The sequence below is a fragment of the Bombus affinis genome, unplaced genomic scaffold (assembly GCF_024516045.1).
Source record: "Bombus affinis isolate iyBomAffi1 unplaced genomic scaffold, iyBomAffi1.2 ctg00000202.1, whole genome shotgun sequence".
NCBI classification, from domain to species: domain Eukaryota; kingdom Metazoa; phylum Arthropoda; class Insecta; order Hymenoptera; family Apidae; genus Bombus; species Bombus affinis.
Genome location: NW_026108906.1, coordinates 124,526 through 148,296, shown reverse-complemented (window position 1 = coordinate 148,296; position 23,771 = coordinate 124,526). Strand labels below are relative to the sequence as shown.

General features: G+C 33.7%; 3 protein-coding genes and 3 long non-coding RNA genes across 14 annotated transcripts in view; 2 read left to right on the top strand and 4 right to left on the bottom strand.

The window, feature by feature from the left end:
* The window catches only part of LOC126927715 (uncharacterized), a 50,648-nt gene extending 47,344 nt beyond the window's left edge, over nucleotides 1-3,304 (bottom strand). Inside the window, exon 1 of one of the 2 annotated variants that reach the window (XM_050743777.1) lies at nucleotides 3,121-3,304. The gene's annotated coding sequence lies outside the window, so the exon portion shown is untranslated. Of the gene's footprint in view, nucleotides 1-2,163; nucleotides 2,483-3,120 lie in introns of those variants that run through there. The other variant, XM_050743779.1, reaches the window with a different exon arrangement.
* The window catches only part of LOC126927708 (pre-mRNA-splicing factor 38B-like), a 34,731-nt gene extending 25,247 nt beyond the window's left edge, over nucleotides 1-9,484 (top strand). Inside the window, exons 1-5 of one of the 3 annotated variants that reach the window (XM_050743754.1) lie at nucleotides 7,231-7,607; nucleotides 7,718-8,079; nucleotides 8,159-8,262; nucleotides 8,377-8,534; nucleotides 8,906-9,484. In XM_050743754.1, coding sequence (XP_050599711.1) covers nucleotides 8,417-8,534; nucleotides 8,906-9,390 — 603 coding nt within the window. In that variant the 5' untranslated portion in view covers nucleotides 7,231-7,607; nucleotides 7,718-8,079; nucleotides 8,159-8,262; nucleotides 8,377-8,416 and the 3' untranslated portion in view covers nucleotides 9,391-9,484. The other 2 variants (XM_050743755.1, XM_050743756.1) reach the window with 2 other exon arrangements.
* Nucleotides 4,750-23,771, bottom strand: part of LOC126927722 (uncharacterized) — a 31,035-nt gene continuing 12,013 nt past the window's right edge. For both annotated transcript variants that reach the window (XR_007715815.1, XR_007715814.1), the window contains exons 2-3: nucleotides 5,209-5,631; nucleotides 4,750-5,092 (exon numbers count right to left, since the gene is read on the bottom strand). This is a non-coding gene — a long non-coding RNA (uncharacterized LOC126927722). The remainder of the gene's footprint in view (nucleotides 5,093-5,208; nucleotides 5,632-23,771) is intronic.
* On the bottom strand, nucleotides 5,766-6,592 carry LOC126927724 (uncharacterized). Its single transcript, XR_007715817.1, has 2 exons — nucleotides 6,471-6,592; nucleotides 5,766-6,374 (listed from the first exon to the last, which is right to left on the bottom strand). It is a non-coding gene; the product is annotated as an uncharacterized LOC126927724 (long non-coding RNA).
* LOC126927703 (omega-amidase NIT2-like) overlaps nucleotides 9,611-23,771 on the top strand; it is a 36,271-nt gene continuing 22,110 nt past the window's right edge. The window contains exons 1-5 of one of the 5 annotated variants that reach the window (XM_050743737.1): nucleotides 9,611-9,939; nucleotides 10,511-10,695; nucleotides 11,137-11,305; nucleotides 11,585-11,818; nucleotides 11,970-12,475. In XM_050743737.1, coding sequence (XP_050599694.1) covers nucleotides 10,570-10,695; nucleotides 11,137-11,305; nucleotides 11,585-11,818; nucleotides 11,970-12,073 — 633 coding nt within the window. In that variant the 5' untranslated portion in view covers nucleotides 9,611-9,939; nucleotides 10,511-10,569 and the 3' untranslated portion in view covers nucleotides 12,074-12,475. Of the gene's footprint in view, nucleotides 9,940-10,155; nucleotides 10,367-10,510; nucleotides 10,696-11,136; nucleotides 11,306-11,584; nucleotides 11,819-11,969; nucleotides 12,476-13,201; nucleotides 13,398-14,327; nucleotides 17,362-23,771 lie in introns of those variants that run through there. The other 4 variants (XM_050743736.1, XM_050743738.1, XM_050743735.1 and 1 more) reach the window with 4 other exon arrangements.
* On the bottom strand, nucleotides 11,196-11,624 carry LOC126927731 (uncharacterized). Its single transcript, XR_007715824.1, has 2 exons — nucleotides 11,535-11,624; nucleotides 11,196-11,443 (listed from the first exon to the last, which is right to left on the bottom strand). It is a non-coding gene; the product is annotated as an uncharacterized LOC126927731 (long non-coding RNA).

Below are 23,771 nucleotides of genomic sequence, written 5' to 3'. Positions count from 1 at the left end.
AGAAGTGTACAAATTATAGGATTTCCAAATATTTAGTTTAGTTAAAAGGAGATATGAAAATGACAGGTATATTCAAAGGATAAAACAGAACCGTACGATTGTAAAGTTTCAAATCATTATAACTATTTAAATTTGAAAAATCCTACTATATTTATACAATATATTTTTATTAAGAATGGAAGAAATTTCGAAAAATCCGCCAACACTTTTTACTGTCGTCTTGAAGCACACCATATGTTAAGCTTCTTCGTCGTTACAAATTTTATCGCGGATGTAACGAACGTTTCGAACATGTAGCACGCACGCGTCAACGCCTACATTTGGATTTTAAATATATGTTTTATGCATTAAATGTATTTGTACTTTCTTGCGCAATTTCTTTTAATTTGTTACGATATGGAGGGTTTAATTACGTTTAAGATATCTATCTGAATCCTTTAAATTCAAAGTTCTTTAAAAAATTACGTTACGTAAAATAATCGTTTTTCCACCTTATTGTATCATAAAATAGTTACTTAAATTCATATTACTTAAAGAATCTTCCTACAGAAAGAATAAAAATGAATAAAATCCTATATGTTAAATTTTACGTGGTTGATGGAATACATAGCGATGACGAGAACTAACTACAGACAACAAGAAACTATTAGCGAAGGCAACTGGTGACTATGAATGTCGTCTCTATAATATGTGACGACTAAGGAGAACAACTACCAACTACGGATAACAAGTAACAACCAACTGTCTCGTTTCTAAGAGGCAACTAACTTGCAATTATCCTCCTTTGATGGTTTCTGTAGCGTGATATACGTCTTGAACGTAGTTAAAGAATATGGTCGCTGCTGAATGGCGATTTGACAGCAAGGCGATCCCGCCAGTTCAAAGCTTGACATTGCAAGCTACCGAAAACCATTAATCTTGTTATCGAATATCTAGCTTTCAGAAGAACCCTTGTGATATGATATGACGTCATGACATTTTTATGACGAAGATGAACAAACACCGACCTCTAACGAAACAAATTTTTATTAAGTGCCGTATGTGAGTTGCAGGCCGGCCAACCAAGGAAATTTATCGAATGTATAAAGTAAACTATATATACGAATATATTGGATATATCATAAAATGCCCGCGTTATATCGTCCAACAGCATAAAGAAAGCTAAATTTAAGGAATTGAAAAATTGAAATACCAATTATAAGAGAGTTAATTAAATTCAAACCTATCGATGGTCTCATAAATTTCCTGGAAATTGATATCTTTCGAGTTCTAAATTCTCCTTAGAAAGTATCATAGAGAAAATATGAAACTTGAAAAGTACATCACGCTGATGCCTCGATAAATCGTCGTGTCGATAAATCCATGTGTCCGAGCGATGAATTTTCCCCAAACAACAAAAAACTGAAGGGAAATCTTCTTTGAAGGACGTGACAAGGTAGGGGAAGCGGGAACGATGATCGCGCGATAAACTGATGGTGTACGTATAGAACGAGTGTTGCGAGAGAATTATCGAGAAACAAAAAAAGAAAAAATAATCGTTGACCGGCGCGACTATACGCTGTCGACGGGCAAACAGCGACTGAGACTAACTGAAACGAACTCTGTCACAGTATGAGCACGGGCTGCGTTCGCGGGTCGATCGAACACGTTCTGCGCCTCTCCTCGGCACCGGCGTCAAATCCACCCCCGATGGCTGCAACGCACTGGTGCACTTGGTGGTCCTTCCTTTTTCGTGTGATATTATACCAGCATCTGTGATGCCATTTCAAAGACCGCAATCAAAGCATTAAATGGCAGATTAAAGCGACGCGATAATATTACCCCAATATTCGTCCGTAAATGTTACCGTATAGATGTTTAATTAAGCATTATTATGCTTCGAATAATTTACTATCACATGAATCGTTCCACAAGAAAACATATGTTTCACTTTTCCCCGTAGTATGATTGTAATTTATAACAAATATTTATAATTTATAATTTAAAATATTTATAATTCACTGAAAGTATCTTCTTGTCACGATTATAGCCGTAAAATGTCAAATTAAAAGTACCAAATTAAAAACATATGGTATCCCGAAACCAAACGTACGACATGGCGAATCACGATGATACGATAAAAATTGATCTATGTCTTGATTTATTCAAACAGAACGAACTTACTCGAACTTTTCCAGAATAAACGATTTATTCGATAATATCCGTCACCAGCTTCTCTTCCTTCAACGGTAACAACTGACACCGAAAGCTCGAGAGACCCGAACGGTGAGACGTACCCAGAAGCAATGCAGTTACCTGGGCAAAGAGTCCCAAAGACCAAGGACGTAGGAAATTTCGAGAAACGGAAATGGAAACTGGAGTGGCGCGTCAATCAGCACTGACGGAAACTAATAAAAATGGAAAAAACCAAACTAATTCGTTTCACAAATTATTAAAACGATATTATTCAAAATTTCACTCGATTTTCTCACTGCACACGTCAATATTTGTCGAAATATCAATATTAAAAAGTTAATAAAAAAAATATCCTCTTTCCTCATACCTGTCTTTCTCCCGAGCGGCGAAGGAATACTAGAATGTTCGAGAACAACGGATACTTTTTGATTTTATCTCAATATCAATTTCAATCTTTTTAAACGAAATATAATCTGAACGATGAAACGTTTGATCAAATAATGTTCTTCGTTCGATGCTAAAGGAAATTGAGAAGAAACATCGAAAATTCGTTAATAAAACGAATTTCTTTGTTTCTGTGAGATAATAAACTTGATATACGTATTGGTTTTTAAAATCAATATAGCTAACCAATGGGCACACTTTTAACAAGGGCGATGGAACATACCAAAAATCTTTCAAGATGGTCTTGGCAACGGAAGAGTCGAAAATATGACAATTATAAATGAAAAATTCTAATATTTTACAGCTGGCAACGATAAAGAACTCCAGATATTCTCCTAATTAATTTACAACAAATTCGCGTATATGATCGATAGCTGACGTCATTGTGTCCCACAGCCCTTGTAAAACGATAAGAATTTCCTGGAAAAACTTGTAGCCACGAAATGAAAGAGATGATAAAACTTCTAACAAGAGTACTGAGACGAGCAACTTTGTACTTACCCCTTCGGAGTAGGGAACGTGATTAAACGTCCGCGAGTTCGAAACTTTTGTAAGTCACTGCACGGCCGCTGCTTATGGTGGAAATGTAATAGATATAAGTACAGAGCGCGTGAGCGAACTAAAAACGCGATATAGGGGTAAAGAGAGAGACCGTTCCGTTCTTCTCTAATGCCCGCGTACTTGTGCCGGAAATGTGTAACAACGGTAAACGAGCGCCGTCAGTGTCCACTAGTGTGCATGCCTGATTAAACAAGGACAGAAAATGCTTATATACAGCCTTCTCTTTCTATTTCCATGTCGCATCCGTCTTACTATACAGTAGACGGGATTCGACTATTCCATCATTATATTCGCACCCTGCTTATGTGTGCGAACAAATCGTTCGTCTCCTGTTTGATGCTCAGTTTTCAACGGAGTTGAAGGGAAACTTTATAAGAGAAAGGAAGTGACGGATTGTCTCAAAGTAATAAACGAAAATTCTCGTAACTATCGAAAAGCGATAGTCAATACAAGGATATCATTATCACATTTAAAACTATCACAATGAACGGTGATTTATCGCTGCAAGGTACCACAAATAAGATATCTCATAATTTGCGAAAAGAGGTAAGGAATATTCTAGATTTTAGACTTTGGAACTTCCATGACAGTCATGAGTGTGTTTTGTCATTGATTTGCCATATTGCGTTTTTCACAATTGTTGTTCATTTTTTGTGATATTTTACACTCGCACATAGTATCTATGATTTTTTCTTTCGATAATTCTTATAATTATTGTCAATAATTAATTATTTATAGCCATTTACGCTGTATTATATATCATTCAGATTTATCTTTGCACGTATCAAGATAGTAGATAACAAAATTATGTGTAACAAATTTATTAAACTCGCAATGTAACAGAAAATTGCATGAAAATCTTTATATTATTAATAATTATTGTTAATAATAAAAAAAATAAATGTCGCATTAGGAGGAGAGTCGTACTTCGGAACGTAATCGGAACATATTGTACCTTATATGTGATTATTTGGAACGCAATGGGTGAGTACATTGCAATTTAGATATCTTCTTAGTTGCAATTTTTTCGAATAATATCGGTGACCAATCGAAATAGAAATTAGTGCGGAAAGAGGGGAAGGAACCAAAATTTGAAAATCGACATCGGTAACTCAGTAGTTATAGAATAACTCAATCGATAACGTAGATTAACTAGTTATAAATGAAAATATATTTAAATTCAAACTTTAAAAATTAGAAATTAAAAAGCAGAAGGCAAAAAATTATCGCCGAGGATTTATATAATAATAAATAAACAGTACATTCTTTTTGTCTGTCTTACCTAGAAATAAAACAGTTAATTGATGATTATCGTATAGTGTGTACTCATAGCATAAAATTTGTTCAATGAATTAAAAATTATATTTTTTAGATATGTAGACATTAGCGATGTATTAATCCGGGAAGCTCGTCTACCTCGGAAATATCGAGTCTGCGACAACGTCGATTTGGAAATTATTCTTACAGAATATGAAAATTATTACAAGATGAAATTCCAAAAATATCCTATATTGTGCAAGAAAATAACTGAAAAGGAAATAAAGACGAGGGAAATGACAAATGCGAACAAAGTGTAAGAATTTAAATTATTTAACACTATTCAACGTTCTCAACGTATTCAACGTATCGATTACAATATCATTCAATCTTCGAAGAAGTAGTAAAACGTGTCAAATCTGTTAGCAAACAAACGAGAAGTGAGTCTGTATCTGGGTCTGTGAAAGGGAGGAATGCACAACAGAAGATGAGGGGTGATGCTACGGATGATATTAATCTCGCAATGACAGTGACATCAATTTTCGCCAATGAAAGCGATGAATCTTCATCAGAAGAGGAGCTATTTAACATCTTAATGGAACAATCCACGCAATCAAAGATATCAAAATAGGCTCAGAAGCTTTATATAGACAATCTGGAATTACGAAAGATTATTGAAGACATTTCATGCGTAAGTTATTTTCGATTAATATACGTATTGTAAATACTGATTTCAGTAAAGTTTTAAATAACGAATTACATAACACTTACGGAAATTAATACGGAGATTATGCGCCATTTCATCTTTGTATTGTCGCAGGAAATCATACTGACAAAATTAAATGTATATTGGGACAACATTGTAGGCCTAGAGGAATGTAAATCTGCTATTAAGCAGGCCATTGTGTATCTCCTCAAGTACCTTATCTTTTTCAAAGGCCCATTTTCTCCCTGGAAAGGTATTCTGCTATACGGACCACCTGGTACAGGTAAGATACTCGTATTTCTTTCATTCCCGTACATGTTTACAAGCAATTACGAAATAGGGAAGACGATGTTGGCGAAGGCAGTCGCAACAGAATGCCAATGCACCTTTTTTAACATAACGGCCAGCTCATTGGTGAGCAAATGGAGAGGTGATCCCGAGAAGTATATCCGTCTAAGTTGATTTCCTTTGTCTACGAAGAAGAGATTCTAGAATATATCATATATAATAATAATCATATATAAATAGAATAGTTGTTTGGAAAACGAAATGATATTACGTTCGTGATGAAACAATGAATTTAAGGAATTTTGAATATAATATTTAATAAATAATAAATACATTTGTTAAACTGAACAGGTTTTATTTGAACTTGCCTATAATTTTTCGCCTACAATTATTTTTATCGATGAGATTGACTGGATAGGCACAAATAAAGGAGTAAACTGTACATTGTCTGAACCTGCAAAGAGAATCAGATCAGAACTTCTTTCTAGATTGGATGGATTAGTATCTAACGAAAATTCTAATGTAGTTCTTTTGGCTGCAACTAATTGCCCGTGGTATGTATATCACCCTATTTCAATGTTTTCTAAGTAGAAAATATCTTAATATCATAATTATTCATTATCTTAATCTTAATTATTGTGTTGTGCGTAATATTCCTTTGTTATTATTAATATAACAGAACAATAATATTTATTGTAAATATATTATTACGGACATTGATGCAGCTTTACGCAGACTTTTTCTTGAAAAGAAAATATACTTATCATTACCAAATGAAGTTACTCGACTTGGTATGTTCAAATTATACCTTAGCAACCAGTTATTAGAGAATATGGATATTGTAAACCACATAATAAAATCTACTGAAAAATATTCTTGCGTGGATATAAAATTGCTTTGTAAGCAAGCATGGCTGCTAGAAATAAGTCCAATATGGGAAAAACTTGAAAAAAAAAAAAGAAACATCTGTTACGACTTTGAAATATGAATTAAAGAATTATGAAATAATAGCAAAATTGTTAAAAACAATGTCACCTACAGTTACGGATGTGGATAGATATGAAGCGTGGAATAAATATGTATGCCATAAGAACATATTTTAAAAAATATAAATGGTTATCATATAAAAATATAAAAATATAAAAATATAAATGGTTATAAATTATTTATAGAATTATAGTTCGAAAAATTGTTCGTATGCGTGCATGTATGTGTGCGCACGGGCTATAAACAAGTTTGAAATGTTCGTTCTACATATATGCGTGGTATAGATATTCCCTTATAATATATAATATGTGTAATCTGAGTGATAATATATCCACGTATTACATATGTGTTAGTGTATTTTATCGATAATCTGTCTTTTATTTCCTCTTATCTTATTAACGCATGTATGGGCGCGTATATGCGCCGGGCGAAAGCTATGGTTATATATGGGATTGTTAACAAATAAAAATTAATCTAGGTGTTATTAAAGAAATTTGTTTCACCTTCTAAACTATTTGATGATTGGTTTACTTTGAATATTTTGCATATCTTTGCATATCATGAGCATTTTGTACATTTCTATACATTCAAATTTTCTATGAATATAAAATGATCCGCACTACTATCTACTTCATAGTATACTCTATACGTTTAAAATGCTCCATTAGAAGCTTAAATCTATCAAAATACAGCTCCTAGGGAAATGTGAATTTTCACACGACCACATAATATCGATTTTCTGATTGAAACGTATAGGCAGGTATATACTAGCATAAGCCACCTTCGGCATTTGGCCGTATGGTGCAGCACTAGCTCTGTAACATAGAAAACCATAGGCGTCAGTTCTTCTTATTTCCTCTCTCATATATGTTTACTTTAATGTCACTTATTCAGGCGCTTGATACATTGTCGGAATGAAATTTTAGTAATGTGCAAGTAATTTTGAGTAGATTAATAAAGTATAATAAGATATTAGATTCATGTACATAGTTTCAAGTGACATCAATCTTTATGTCTAGTATATACATGTGTATTGATCTATAAGTCAGTGTTAAAATAACGAATAAATGGCAGAAGAAGGAAAGAAGAAATCTATTAAGAAACCTGTGTTAAAAAATGCTATTCCACAAGAAAAAAAGAAAGTTGATTACATTGAATGCCTCGATGAGAGAGGTATTAAAGTAATAGGGTGAGTTCAAAAAGTAAAATTTATAATCAAGAAACATATAACCTCAACCTAACCTATAAAAATCACCAGTAGCGGAATATATATATTTGAAAACAATTTTTTTATTTCAGTAAGGAAGAAAAAAAAGATGAACCTCTAATTATTCCATTACTAGGTTCAAAAACCTGGCATGATAGAATTGTTAATAAAATAGATGCAGACATTTACCTTCCGAAGGCAGATAAGGAAAAGGTAGGAGACGCTAGTGTTAACGAGGCAAAATCAAAGCTATCTAATGGAAAAACATCGCCAATAATATCAATATAGAAAGAAAGAGCCAGTTGAAGATAGTGAAAATAAAGTTGTTACTTTAGAAGAGCAAGCGGCTAAAGAAATCATTGAGGAACTTAAGTCAAAGAATGAACATGAAACTAAAACAAATGATTTAACTTTACCTTTAGTAAAAGATGAATCATTAGGAGGCAAAGAACAGGTACGTTATCAACATATTGATGTGCAATGCGCAGATGTATTACATTTGCATATTATAAATATCGTTTTGTATTTTTCAGTCTACGTTAGAAGATTATGAAAAAATTCCTATTGATGCTTTTGGTGTAGCAATGTTAAGGGGAATGGGATGGCAACCAGGAAAGGGAATTGGTTGAAATGAAAAGTATGAATTTTACTCTGGATTAAATTAATTATATGTATTTAATACATCACTTATTGGAAAGTAAACAGAGAACATCATTTTTTATTTCACAATCGTTTATTCTAACTATTACAGATTAGTAGCAGCTGTCATACCAGAATTACGACCAAAAGGTATGGGTCTTGGAGCAGACAAAGTAGCATTGCAGAAGAAAAATACAGATTCCAAAAAAGAAGAGGAAGAAGTTAAAATCGAGAAAGGAACATTTGTGAAAATTATAGCTGGAAAACAAAGTAATAATTATGGTCATGTAGAAGGATTCGATGATGATGCAGGAAGGCTCATAATAAAACTAGCTCTTGGTGGAAATATAATATCTGTAAATGAATTTATGGTACGGGCAGTGACTAAATCAGAATATTCTAAGAACTCAAAAGTTCAAAGTTAATATGAAGTGTTAGTTTTTCATCAAGGGACTTTTAAGAAAACAAATTTGAATTGACATATACATATAAAGACATAATCGGACATGTAGAAAAACTAATTCAAGAGTACCTGTAAGTGTGTTGTTGCATGCAATTTTTTAAAGGTCCCTTCTATTTTTATATAAAATATGATAAATGTAGAGGTTTTAGCTTTCAGTATTTTATGGGGTTAATTTCAGATACAAAAAAGTATGAGGAATATAAGGACAAGGAATCCAAGGGACTCAAGCAAAAGATGGATAGAAAAAGATCAATGTCCCCTGACCCCGAAGACGGTGAAGATGGTGACAAAAGTAGTAATAAAAGAAAGAAAATCGGAAGTACGATGCAGAATAAGAACAAGTATGATAAAGTGGGGGATAAAAAATCAGAAAGACGAAAAAGGCGCTCCGAATCTAATGATGACAGCGATAGTGATTCTGAAAAGAAGAGACGAAGAGAAAGAAGTAACTCTAATAGTAATGATTCTTATAAATTAAAAAGATTGAAGAAGTCAAAGAAACGTAAGAAGCACGATTGCTCGTCTGAAAGATCAAGTAAGAAACATAAAAAGAAAGGCAAAGAAAGAGAAAAAGTTAGAGATAAGAAACCCAGAGATTATGCAGACAGAAAGAAACACAAAAGACGAGAAAGATCAAGATCTCGATCATTTAGTAGGCAGTAATATTTTCCAGTAACGTATTCGGTCATTTTACTTTCAAGATAAATTGTACAATTTTATTTATACAGATTTTATAATAAAGTGTATTTTTACAAAAGTATATTTCTTTTCTTACCCTTAACTGAAAATTACATTTAATTATAATATGTAATAATGTTTACAATTACATCAAATTTAATGTCCTAAACTTTATCAATAATTATTAAAAATCCCCGCGTATTGTTTACGTAATGTTGATATCGAGTAGTAAAATACATAACCTCAAAGAACATTATGATACTTACGAACATCGCTAAACAAGTAGTGCGAACGATGTCGAGAAAGTATTCACTATGTATAAAGTATTTATAGATAAAAAGTATGGGAAATATATAACCGAGTGTATTTAAATTTTCCAACATTTTAGCATTGCGCTAGGCATTGGTACAACTTCAAGTAAATGAAGTAAAAGCAAAAATGTAGAGCGGGCAGTTTCCTACATTTCCAGCGCGAAAGAGCATAATGCTGATATTATCGCTCTTCCTGAATGCTTTAATTCGCCATATGGAATACGTAATAATTTGTTTCTTTTTCTAATAATTTATTATATGTATAACAACTATATAGAAAAAAGTAAAAGTAGACAAATTACCTTATCGTTTATACTTCCATAAAGATTGTGAATTGACTCGAGAATATAGAATTTCCCCACTTTTATGATTATCGTGATTTTTGTATAAATATATTTTTTAAGATACTAATAATTAGGTACTTATAAACTAGTATTATCAATTATTTTGTATTTATAATTCCACCTATAGTAGTTAAAAATTAAAGTTAGTTAAAATCTAACTTTATGCTTCAAAAAGTACTAGCAAAGTCGTTACGTAACAAGTCACTGGTACTAACCCAAATAGCATGATTGTAATTAAACATTTCTAAATATTCATTTTTCATCTTGAACCTGTAGAAACAATTTATTATATGTACTATTATCTAAGTAATTATATATTTAAGTAAATCGAAATATAAAATTTAGTTATTTTAATAATTTAAAAAATAAAAAATTGACAAACATTTCAACCTAATTTATGGTTGGAACAAAGGACAGTTATTTTTCATTAATTGAAATATTGCAATGCAGAATACTTTCCAAAATACGCCGAGAGTATTCCTGATGGTGAAACGAGCGTTGCTTTATCGATGGCAGCTAGAGAAAACAGCATTTATGTAGTTGGTGGTACGATACCTGAAATAGAGGGCGATAAATTGTACAATACCTGTACTATTTGGGGTCCCGATGGAACTTTGATAGGAAAACACCGGAAGGTAAATAATATACCTCCATGTGGCTTTGAAATTGAAAATATTGGGGTGGAGAAAGTGACTCTATCTAGGAATAATTTAGGAATATACATATGTACATACGTGTACTATAACCAATTCTATAATTTAAAAAATATGTTATAGGTTTATAAAATACGTCTTGATACGAGAAACATACATTTTTGTCGTAATATAATATATAAGATTTGGACAATATATTTGTTTTGTAACATAAATTTTTCACATAGGAAAAAACTTATTTTTTCTTAAAAAATATTCCTTCTCAAATATTATTAAATGATAAAACTTTTTAATAAAAGAAAGTGATAAAAACGCTGTCAGTTATTAAATAAAAAACAATTAAAGTTTAAAAGTTCGTAACATTGATGTTAAATTACAAAAGTTACAGCAATAGAGTTAGCAACTATATTTTTATATTATTAGGTACATCTATTCGACATCTACATTCCCAACAAGATTACTTTCCGAGAGAGTGATTCACTCAGTCCTGGTAATTCCCTAACAATGTTTGATGTGAAGGGCTGGAAAATAGGTATTGGCATTTGCTATGATATCAGATTCGAGGAAATGGCACGCATTTATCGGAACAAAGGTACAGTAGCTTAATCGAACAATACTTAACTAGCAGGAAAGTAACTATCTTTCTTAAATATATTCTATATAAAATATAATCAATATAATCTGTAACTCTGTATAAAAAGGAGCTTAATTTAAAAAACCAGTATATTCGCTGAAAATGAAATAAATAAAAGAATTAGAAGCACGACAAGAGGACTGTTCTCGCATATTCATAAATTATGGAATGTGGACTGTGCAGCTACAAAGTTAACTAAAATTCAGTGGTCTCATATTTCCCGTTTCTCTGTGTTAGGTTGCCAAATGCTGATATATCCGGCGGCATTCAATATGACCACTGGACCACTGCACTGGTCATTACTTCAGCGTTCCAGAACGAATGACAATCAATTATACGTCGCCTGTATATCACCGGCTCGTGTTCCTTCAGCAAGTTATGTCGCATGGGGACATACACAGTCGACAAATCCCTGGGGGAAAATCCTTTACGATTTGGAAACTCAGGAAAATATGGTGGTCACCGATATCGGTAATTTCCAGCTTAACGTTAAAAGCGAGAAATCCACGATGTAATTAACTTTGAGTCTCGTTGTTTTATCGATTTTGCCGGCTCCCTCTGTATTTGCTGAATTTATTAGCAAGCATTACTTATTACTTGGTATGTTTTTCTTTTCTCTCAGATTTGAAAGTTGTTGAGGAAGTAAGGGCTCAGATACCTTTTCTCAAAGATACATTTTCTCAAAGACGTACGGATTTGTACGACACTGTCTATAAAAAGGAGTAACTCTACACTGAAACAGAAAATGTTTTCTTATAATATTTCTACTACAATACCGTTTTTTTTTTTTTTTTTTTTTATGAATTATTATTAATTACTTATCATTTGTACTAAATGAATAACTCAATTAAGAAAACCAAAATGTTATAAATGATAATCTTGTGTATCAATATGTAATTGGATATTGTAATAATATTGGAGTGTCTTTGATCAGGGATATGATAAAGAACACGCGAAGACTACATTCTTTTGAACATCTTTAATATCCATCATTTATAACATTAAACATCTTTTTAAATATTTAGATACATTAATACGTAACTCTTTATATATATAAACATTAATTTGAAGTTACAAGCTTAGAGAAATTGGTCGATTAATATTTATAGGTCGGCTGTCTTGATGAAAGTCTTAAAGAAAGCAAAAACATAACAATGTCGCAAATATAATTTATAGTTTAACTTCTTTCTTGTATCTGTCTGCCTTTCACGATGTTTTACCAATTACAATAAGTAATTTCGACTTCTTTGCGCTCCGTTTTAACGCATTCGAGACCGAAAGAAATTCATATCAATCAGTAGGCATAATATATATAACTGTACATAATACATTATAGTATAACATAGTATATAATTTTATATTTTAAAAACACGAGGCATAAAATTTAAGATTGTCATCGATTTAAAATTAAAATATGAAAAGGATATTCGAGAGAGAGAAAAGCACAGTATCATTCTAACAAAACATTCAGATCGTACTGACACCCAGGAATCGTATTACAATAAAATCTCGGTCTCGAATGAATTAACATGAACGATTAACATGAAACACACTTGCGGCTTAAACACCTTCGATATCGAGGAAATTCAAACTTTACAAATAAAAGCAGTCTGTTCCTCTTTCCACCACAGACTCTCATACCATATCCGCTCTTATCCAGGCTTTTACTTGAAATCTCTGTCTATTTACAATTTAAATTTACCCGGACCACTCGTTGAATCGGCAGCCCTTTATAAATATATAATGAACCCAGAACATATACCTGTGCCCCTAGCTGGTATCAGCTCTAGTAACGTTCATACCGGAACTTTCATACGACGCCAATTTGTCACGCGTGAACATCGATTCTTTCAGGGGTCACGGCTTTATGGGATTATATCCTTTAAAGTAATTAAAGTGATACTAATGATACAGAATTTTTTACAAATATTTAATATGTCCATAAAATAGGAAGTTTCGTGCTCTCTTATTTTATATTAATTATAAATTAATAAGTTTTACATTTGTTATCTATAGATATAATAAATTATTGAAATTCCATGAAGACATATTCTGGAACACATTAGAAGATTTTGCTGTAATTTACAACGGATGCTCCGAGTACAAACAGGCAGTAAACGAACAAATAGAAATTCAGGCCATTGTGGTAGTATAGCTCACGTGGGATTTTAAGCTCGAATTGGACTTAAACGTTACGATCGTCGTGAATAATTACGATATATACCCTGTACGACGAGCAGAGAATCTTAAATTATTAACGGCAATTCCTTTGTGCAAAGTGCAATTTTATTAACGGCCTGTAACGAATGAACGGCTCGTTTTGAATAAAGTTTACATTTAGAAAGTAAACACAGAAACACATTTTAAGAAACTAAGATATCGAGTTCTACTTGTAAACATCAAGTGCTCTTCGTTTGAGAAGATTACGAGTCTCTTCTTCGATAACGACATTAATTAAGAAGTTTCGATACCGTTTATGACATTAAGATCTCATTAGTAAAGTTATATCATTAAAATCCTACTGTTCCTAGAGAATATATATAGTTAAAACTTCCAGAGGATCAACAGGTAAAGAAATTGTTGATATTAGCATTGTTAGTGACAACTGACTGTAATCGATATCTGCTGGGTGAAGTTGTGTGTTCTGAGAATCTGTGTTAATGCAAGGATTCTGTTACAAATCATCAACTAAAGAGCCACCGGGCACGTCCGACCGATCGATCGATACCACGAACCTTGAATGAATTAACGCTCAAGGTGGAACGGATTTAATAGATCGAGTGTTAGTGTAATTTGACACTTTGTTTACACTTGCTTTATGCAAACAAAGTTTGATGTTCTGAACTCGATGGTTATAAGATCTTATTGAAACTCCAGTATTTCACCCGCACGGTACGACACTTTGTTGATGATTGTCCTTGTATGTTGTTGATACTCCCCATCAGCCGTTAAATTTTGTTCGTCTATCGTACTTTTCTAGCCAGAGGTTTTCCCTGATGTTTTTCCCTACTGTCTAAGTCATCAGGTTTGCAGCTCGGGGAGGACAGATAATTCGGAATTTCCCAAAGGAAGGAGAGGTGTTATCCGAGCCATAAAGGGACGGTCACTCAAAATGCCGAATAGATTCATTTAAATAATTATGAGAAACAAGTAAGTTTTGTAACCACAAGTTTTCAAATGTTATAGTTTGAATCTGTTCTTATAATTTTAAAAAGACCTTACAGCCAGGATCTCTAAAAAATTCGATGAAAATTCTCATGAAACATCAATTGAAACAATTAAACGCAACAGAGAATGGGTATAATCATATAATTCCTCCCCATTTCAAAATTCATTCATATACATCGATGTTTGTTTTCATATTTGTTTTATGTGTGAAGAATACGTATTTACTGGCATCAAAATATTTTCTGTTTCAATTCCTGGTCATTTTAGATCGAAACTTCCAAATATCGTTGATTAAAAATTTTTTAATTTTTAAAATGAAAGGCACTAATTATAGGACAAAAAGTTGTTTCAATTATTTGAACATTCTGCTTCATTCCTACAATAACATATTTTATTTTAAATTAAAACAAGAATCAATACTATTGTGTATAAGTTTAATGGAGTGACACAGGTGATTTGTAGCTAACACTGTAGCTAACATAGTTTCTGCAATATACCCTTTAATCGAGTAGAAACAAGGGGATTTTAGAAATTTCTATTAACCGACAGTATTGTCAACAAGTTTTAACAATGACTGAAGGTTGCAAAATTAAATATAAAATGATTTATTAATAGCATATGCAGTGTTAAATTTGTAAATAAGCAGTTTATCTTTTAAGAATAACAAAGACACCAGAAAATAAAAATAAAGAATATTCTAATTATATTGCAAACTAACGAATAATGTAAAGAATTTATTTTTGTTATCTATATCACAGATTTTAGGTAAAATATTAATTTACTTATTACTAGGAGATTGAATTTGAAATATAATTATAATTTATAAGGGACACCTTTAAACTAGCAGATATTTGGTAGCAGTTCTCTAGCCTTTGTACAATATAACACAGTTCAGTTTAATTGAGTTTAATCCCTTTGACCAGCTAGTTTCCAATTTCATTTATGGCATAATCTCCTGACAATTTCATACCCTTCAAAAGAAACACGATTTTCTATTATTGTTTTACAATCGCGGAATATGATCAGTGTTTCAATTAAGCTCCACTGTTTTAATTTCCCGTCTACGCACGATGTGGGTACACCGTTTTTTTGTTGTTTTCAGATACAAGTGACGAGAAATTATGAAATGATATTTTAAATTTAAACTGATTTCATTCATTGATTTATTGTAGCGACAATGGTAACTTGTTCAAATAAAGATTTTATAAATAAAATATTTAAGGTCTAAAATAATAAATTAACACATGTGAAAACGTTAAAGCTGTTACCCTTATTCATGGTCTTGTTGGAACGTGTTTAACGAGCGTAACGTAGGCGTGAAAACGAAAACGTTGAGACTCCTGTGGCGTAAAAAGACTGAATTCCTCATAAAAATACAAGAAACGAGAGGAAACGTGCACATAGTTTATTCTCGACCTTGGATACATAAAACCAAAAAAAAAAAAAAAAAAAAAAAAGAAAAAGGAACAAGAATTTTTTTTTTTGGTTATTTAACGAAACTCATTGTATCATTTTTATTACTCTATATAAAACGTAGAATCATATACTGACGAATGTTATTTCGAATTTCTAACTTCAGAACGATAATTACATATTTGAAATTACCAATAAGTGGTAATAGCATTAAAAATATGGAATATTCAACGAGATGAAATATAAGTAAGGTATTTAAAAGAAAAAAGATTGAAACGTTCGATGTAAAACGATGAAATTAAATGATTGGACTTGAAAACTTGATTCGGTTTAATAATTCGATGAAAAAAGTATTCATCCTATGAAAAAAGAATTCATGTTCCTGTCGATATATCAACGACGTGCGCCGTTACTTCCGACTGCTCTGCAATTCAAATGCAATACTCGAATATACATGGCGAAAGAAATGAAAATTGAGCAATTTAAGGGAACGAATTACTCTCGCGTCCACGTAACTTCAAAATGTTTCACGTGTCCGTGTTTGCGAAACGAAATTCGTCGTTGTCCAACTAACACGCTTGCAGATGCTACGTTCACTTTGTTGCATATAGGGCTTAAATATGTGAACAAATAGAACGGAGCAACTATCATTAGCGTAATTTTAACGTGTTAAAGTGAATTAATGCATAAGCTCGTCATCTACGTTCGACCATGATTATGGCAGTGATTATTGTTATATACGAATTTTCGTGCAATATATGCGAAAATTCGTGGTTGTCCAACTAACACGCTTGCAGATGCTACGTTCACTTTGTTGCATATAGGGCTTAAATATATGAACAAATAGAACGGCGCAACTGTCATTAGCGTAATTTTAACGCGTTAAAATAAATTAATACATAATTTCGTCATTTACGTTTAGTCTACGTTTTTTCATCTACGTCATCTACGGCACCTACGCGAATCTTATTGATTACGAACATTGATCGATTACATTAATTGATGAACTTTGGCAGTGTTCGTTGCTATAAATGAAACTTAATAGTTGTTGAAACCGCTCGAAAGTCGTGTTCCTAAATCCTTCCCTCGTCTCGTATCATGTTCATAAATCATTCCCTCGTCTCGTATCGTGTTCATCAAATGGAAAAGGAAATTGTGTTTTAATGAAATTGCTTGCTACTATCAATCTTACTGTGTCACTCGCATAGGAGAAGAAAGTGAGGAAGGAGAAAAAAATTAAGGTAAGGTCATCAATGAGCAAAATGTTTAATGTAATTAAAACTGTAATTAAAATTGAGTCCGCTGCAAACCTCATGACATTTAAAATTCCATACGTATATTGTTATACGTAACATTACGTTAGATTAGACGTTTGCTGTGTGATTTGTATAAGTGTTTTGTATAAGAGAGAAAATAAAAGGTGTGATAACCAATCCGAGTGGATCAGCTTGATTATCAACCCCAACCTATAGAAAATAACAGGTACCCCGCTGTGGGTAGCCACCAACATGCTAATTTAACTTTTTTTTTCTTTTTATTTATTTATTGAAATTCACAATTTGTCCAATTTGGACATTTAATAATAATAATTTAATAATAATAAATATTATTAATAATTTTATCAATTTTTTATATTTCCATCCTTCATACAAGTGACAATGAATCATAAAAGTTTCATAGAAATCACAAAGATTAGGGGATAAGTATACCACTATCTAATATATTTTTATATATGTATATGTATGTATATTCCCAAATTACATGATAGAATATGAATAATATTGAACAAAATATAATCAACTACAGTACCATGGAAATACAACAGATTACAATTTTCTACCTGTCACCGATTCATCGTCATCTCCTTTCATTCTTTTGACATATGTAAAAACAAATTAACCCGTCTGATATAATCATACCTCGCTCTTTGAATACAAAAATCTATTCAAATGAAATAAAGGGGAAGAAAATAAGAATAAATATAATTACTCAGGTATAATCTTCTCGAGGTATAATTATTCAGTTACAAATGATTCTTTGTTAACAGACTACATTGTACACTACTTCTACACTACTTTTACTTTTTACACTACACTACTTTTCCCGATGGCTGAAGCTAATCGTCGACGTTTATAAGGTACGAATTTCGTCAACGGCGCCATCGGAATCTTTATTTTTAATTAAAAAAAGAAATTAAAATACTACAATTACCATCACTAAGGTCAGCGTCCACAATACACTATGTTTTTCAAGTTTATGTGAACCATCGACAATAACCACATCAGATCCGGACCAATGCTCAGTGCCAACCTTATCCAGGCATTGGAACTGGCAACATCGGCGTCCAACGCGGAATCTCTTGCAGCTCTGTAATAAAAAGAAATCGATTAATTGTACGGATCAATCGTCACTAGACTACTCGAAAATCCAGGTCATTCAAAGAATGAAAGAAGAAAGAATTGCTCCAATTCCACCATTGCTTTTGCAAAACTAGTATTTGAGAACCATTGGTCAAATATATTATAACACTAAACGTACATTTCGGGAAGAATAATTTGTGCTATGAAACAGAATACGATAAAGTTCAAAGGTTACATCGATTTTCAAAATTTTTATTCAAATATTTATATTTATAGTACGCCATTAGCAAAGAAGACATGTTTGCGTGCGTTATCGATTTTACGCTTTTGCCACGCAAACATGGAAATTGCGATTCAAAATTGAATTTGCACTGGAAACGGTTGACGTTACGACATCAATAACATATTTCAAAAACACTGACGATATCATACGGAATCAGAGAGATTCTATGAGAAGTTAAACGCATAATCATCCTATTGTAAATAACAGGAACAGAAAGTACACAAGGAATAATACAGAATCATCCTATCATCCTATCCTATTATACAGGATTGCTTTGATTCGAGCTCAAACATAGGGAAATCTGAAAGAATTTTTCGCAGAATTTCCTTCCCCTTTGAATTGGGTTTTATACAGAACGACTTTAACCTTTTCAAGGAAATACCTATAGAGTGTGACGATCTATGATTTTAAATAGAGAGGTATATCTGAAAAGAGGTGGATGTAAAACGTAGCATATAAAACGTAGATCAAATCTTTATTCAAGGATTTTTTCTCTTCGCAGAGAATCAGGTTTTCAAGAACGATCGAATATGTATGCACTTGATTTACACGTGAAGTTGTCATTAAAAATATTGTTGCGTTTAAAAAGATAAATATTGATTTAAATTTAATGAAATTGTTAGTCCAATTGTTTAAAGCTTAAAGATATGTAGGTGTCACATTTATATAATGAAAACCTGGGAGCGGCATTAATTAACAAACCTAGTCACGCGCACACGTACTTTAAAACCATGCTTGAAAATCGATATACCCTGAAACAATGCATCGTTCTGCGCTTCCAATTTATTTTCGCACGAAGAATCAGTCCATTCATCGTTGCCGTCACCATCGCTACTGTAATCTATATTACTCGAATAAATTCTATATCTTGATTGGAAAATCGCATATTTTAACGAACTTTCTGTGTGTGTGTGTTTTTTTTTTATGATTTTAATTGGCAATTTCCGAAATTGAACTATAGCTTGAGAATAAACCGATAATATTTGAGGGTATATATACATACATCATGTTTTTGATGGGTTTTGTAGTAAAATAATTGTAGAAAAAGCAAACTTTTTAAGAAAAAATTACCATATTCGAGTAATAAATTATAGAAAATTACCAATGTAAATTAAAACTTAAAAAGAAGAATCTATTACACGTAATAAAGAGAAGGACTTGTTCTCGAACGGCAATTCAACAAATACAGTCGTTGCAGAAACATAGTTTTACAAGGGAGAAGAATCTCTCTAGGAACTCGACGATGTCACGTCAAGCGAAAATTCAATAAAGTGATTACTAACCGTATTACCAGCGGCAATCGTGTTACGGCAATTCGTAAATAAGTTAGTCGTTTATTTGGAGAAACGTCGCTGGCAATATCGTCACATTTTAATTACGTCAGCGCTATCAACTGGTCTTGGAAGAAAGTTTTCCATTATGTACTTTTGCCTACGGCGTCGTTCCAACAAATGAATCCGAGTTTTGAATCGCTTTCTCTTATATCACGAATTTGTAACGGTGTTTCTTCAAACTTTAAACGATTGTAATGAATGCCTTTGCGTACAAAGACTGATACCTGGTTCGACTAGAAGCTTCAGCTAATTAGTGCCCCAGTTAATTTGGATGTTCACTACCACGCCACCTAAGAAGTGGCTTCGTGTCCGAGCGGATTTCCCCAGGCAAAAAAAAAAGAAAAAGAAAAAGGAAAAAAAGAAAAAGAGAAAGAAGAAGAAAAAGAAAAAGAAAAAAAATAGTTAATTTGGATGTTATAAAATATTATATAACCAAGAACTTATCTTTTACTTGGTAGTCGCATAAGAGAAGACCGAGCCATTGAATCGCTCAAATAGATTAGCTGATTCGCTTAACGTATTTTTACTTCCGATGACGTAAACAAGAGCAGAAAGTACACAAGTAATAATACAGAAATGTCAAATGTACAGAGGCATAGATTTCGTTAAATCATTAGCACGTAACATTTCCTTATAATTCTATTTGTGTATAGCAAAATAGCTTGTGTGCTTTCATGAATTATAATTGATATTTAGAAGCTTTCATGTAGGTAGATATATAACTCGTGTTAATTAGTAATTTAACAATACATCATGACAACATATCATTTTCGTTTCTTCGTTTATCTCGTTATGCGCGTAAACGAATGTGTAAATAAAGACATTTAATCAACGATAACATGTAGTGGCAAGCATGATAATTATCGACAAAGGAGAATATTGGTGAAATGATTGTGGTGATTTCACTCGGTGTATCGGTAAATAAACTTTGATAGACATTGCCGGTGAATTCGCTGCCGGTGAAATCGTGTCGATGAAATAATTGTCAGTGATTTAAAGATAACCCAATTTATTGATCTCCCCTTCATAGAGTTGTACGTCTCTCTATAAAACATTTAGCTTAGTCACACTAAACTGGACTGGACTGCAAGTAAGAAGATTGAAATGCAAAATTCACGTGTGAGATGGAAAGTTCGATAAGGCGATTATGTATATTAACCCGAAAGAAAGCTCATGGCTTTGCAACGCGTTACACGCAACACGGAATTTCCCTCGCTGAAATAATCCTATTACAACGATACGATTTTCCTTAACAGATCTCGCAATGTAATTCTCCCTCTGCAACTTTTTATTAGGTTTGAAACACGAGAGTTTCGAAGCTCTGCAAAGTCTCGCGAATCTAGAAGTCGAGTTTCAACGTATTTTCGCTTCTTATTTTATAGCTGTTAATAGTTATTATCTCACTCTGCACGTACATCAAACGTGTACTTATGTAAATCCAAAGGAAACGGAAACAACCGAGAATAATTGAGGATAATTCGAATACGTACCGATTAGTAAAGTGTTTGGCAAAGAAAAAAAAAAAGGAAAATTGTATCGGAGAAATAGGGGAAAAACGGTGGCGTACATCAAGCAATCTTTATGGCTGTAATACATTTGTTATTCATTTATGTTCATTTTCCATCGCGTAACAGACGTTGAAATAACTGGCAGAACGAGCATATAAATCTTGTATCGCTCGACCTGACTTCTCCCGATGGAAAAATATTCACCAGCCAGGGATCGTGCATCGCTAATTACTCCGTTCTACTTTTCAACCGCGTTTCCATCCATACAGAAAAGCAAGAAGGCAAACCCTATCGCACAGTCGTGAAGAGATGCAAAAGCAAGAAACCAACCAACGACATGCCGATCGACATGGTGGAAGCAGTCCTACAGAGGGGCTATTCACCATGGGACACGGACCCTCCCATTACGAGGGCCGCGAAAAGGCAGAGACCGAAGAAGAAGAAGACATCAGCTTCAGCGTCGTCATCGGCGAAGGCGATGTCGTCGATGCCGCCGGAAGAATGAACACCAAGAAGGCTGCAGGAGTCGATGGAAGACTCCTGGACTGCTGGAAGCAGGAGCTGGTAGCAAGCTGGAACCAGACTGCTGGAAGACGGCCAGAGTAATACTGCTAAGGAAGCCGGGAAAGGATCCCAGTCTCCCTAACGCGTACCGGCCGATAAGCATACTCCCAGCCATGAGCAAGGTCTGGGAAAAATGCTTTAAGAAGATCATCGAGAGATGCATCGGAACGGACCCGTTCCATCGGAGGCAGTATGGGTTCAGAAAGAAGAATTAGCTTAGCGAATACCGATAAGAACAGGAAGAAGCTGAAACGGGCACAACGAACGGCCCTCTGCATAACAACGACGGCATACGGTACCGTCTCCCACGCGGCACTTTGCGTGTTCATCGGGATTCTCCCGATTTACATAAAGATAAAGGCGCTCGGAGAGACTTACAAGAGGAACAAGATCCATAAGCCCAGGATCGGTGCGGATGACGGTAGCGAGCTGAAGGAGGAAATGGAGGCGATTCGCAGGAAGGCCCAGGAGGAGTGGCAGAAGGAGTGGAAAAACCACAAAAAGGAGAATGTCACAAGGAAATTAATACCGAGTGCGCTGCTATTTACCAAAAAGAAGATGGACATCGATCATTACACCATGCAGCTGTTAACCGGGCATGGGAGCTTCGGTGTCTATAGGAAGAGGATTGGCACGAACAGCGACAGCAATTGTCTCGACTGTGGAGACCCTAACGACGATGCAGAGCACGCCCTCTTCGCGTGCCCGAAGTGGACGGACAGAAGGATCGAGCTGGAGAACGCTCTTGGCGAGAAGATAGACGTGGACAACCTGATCGCCACGGTGACCGCCAAGAACGAGAGCTGGGATAAATTCAGGCAATTCTGCAAGACCGTCATGTCTCACAGGAGGGTAACAGCGGAGGCCTGGGAGGAAGCAAGGAGGAGAACAAGAGCAACAACAACTACGCGGAGCAGTGAAGGCAAGAATACAAAACAACGAAAAACCGCAGAAGGAGATCAGCCCAGTATTCTGAACTAGCTGAGAAGATGACGAGAGCAATACAGAATATACAGAATAACTGCCCGAAGAAGAAGATACAACGGGGCATGAAAGGACAACCCTGATGACTGCCGACAGGTTTTACCGGGGTTGTCTGTCCTCAAAGCAAAGGAAAAAGGAGGAGGGGTTTTTAGTGGGTATGGCAACAACATCCGCCCGAGTCCCACATAACCCAGTGATCCGCATCACTGGGTATGCGTAACAGCATTTGCCCCTCCTCACGCAAAAGAAAAAAAAAACAAAAAAGAAAAAAATAATAAACTATACACTCTATCAATTTTAAGTTGATAATTTCGTTATTATATAATTTTTCTTAGTCTAAACTGAATCCAGGAAGAAGAACTTTCATCCAATTACATACTTCATTAATTCATGAATTATATTCGTTACCGTACGTACAAAAAGAAAGTTGACTGATATAAAAATTCAAAGGATAGAACTTCTAAGCTCGCGATTGGAAACAGATTCAGTTCAATGGTTTAATTTGCCATTTAATTGAATTCTCTGGCAATTTCAGCGAACTGTGGCCTTTAAAAGTGTCCCGCATTCAAACGCAAGACTTCTCCTCCACCTTTCCCTTTCTTTCAATTCCAACCTCAAGTAATTGACCTATTAATTCGACGATATATTTACATGCTTGCAAGGGATTCAAACAACTTCGTTGCGTTAAATTCGCAATTATAACCAACACGAATGTCTCAATCAATGTGCAGCTCGAAACAAATAAAAGACAATTAACTTTTCAATATAACGATTGATATGTTTGATGAAGAGAAATGTATGAATTTTTAA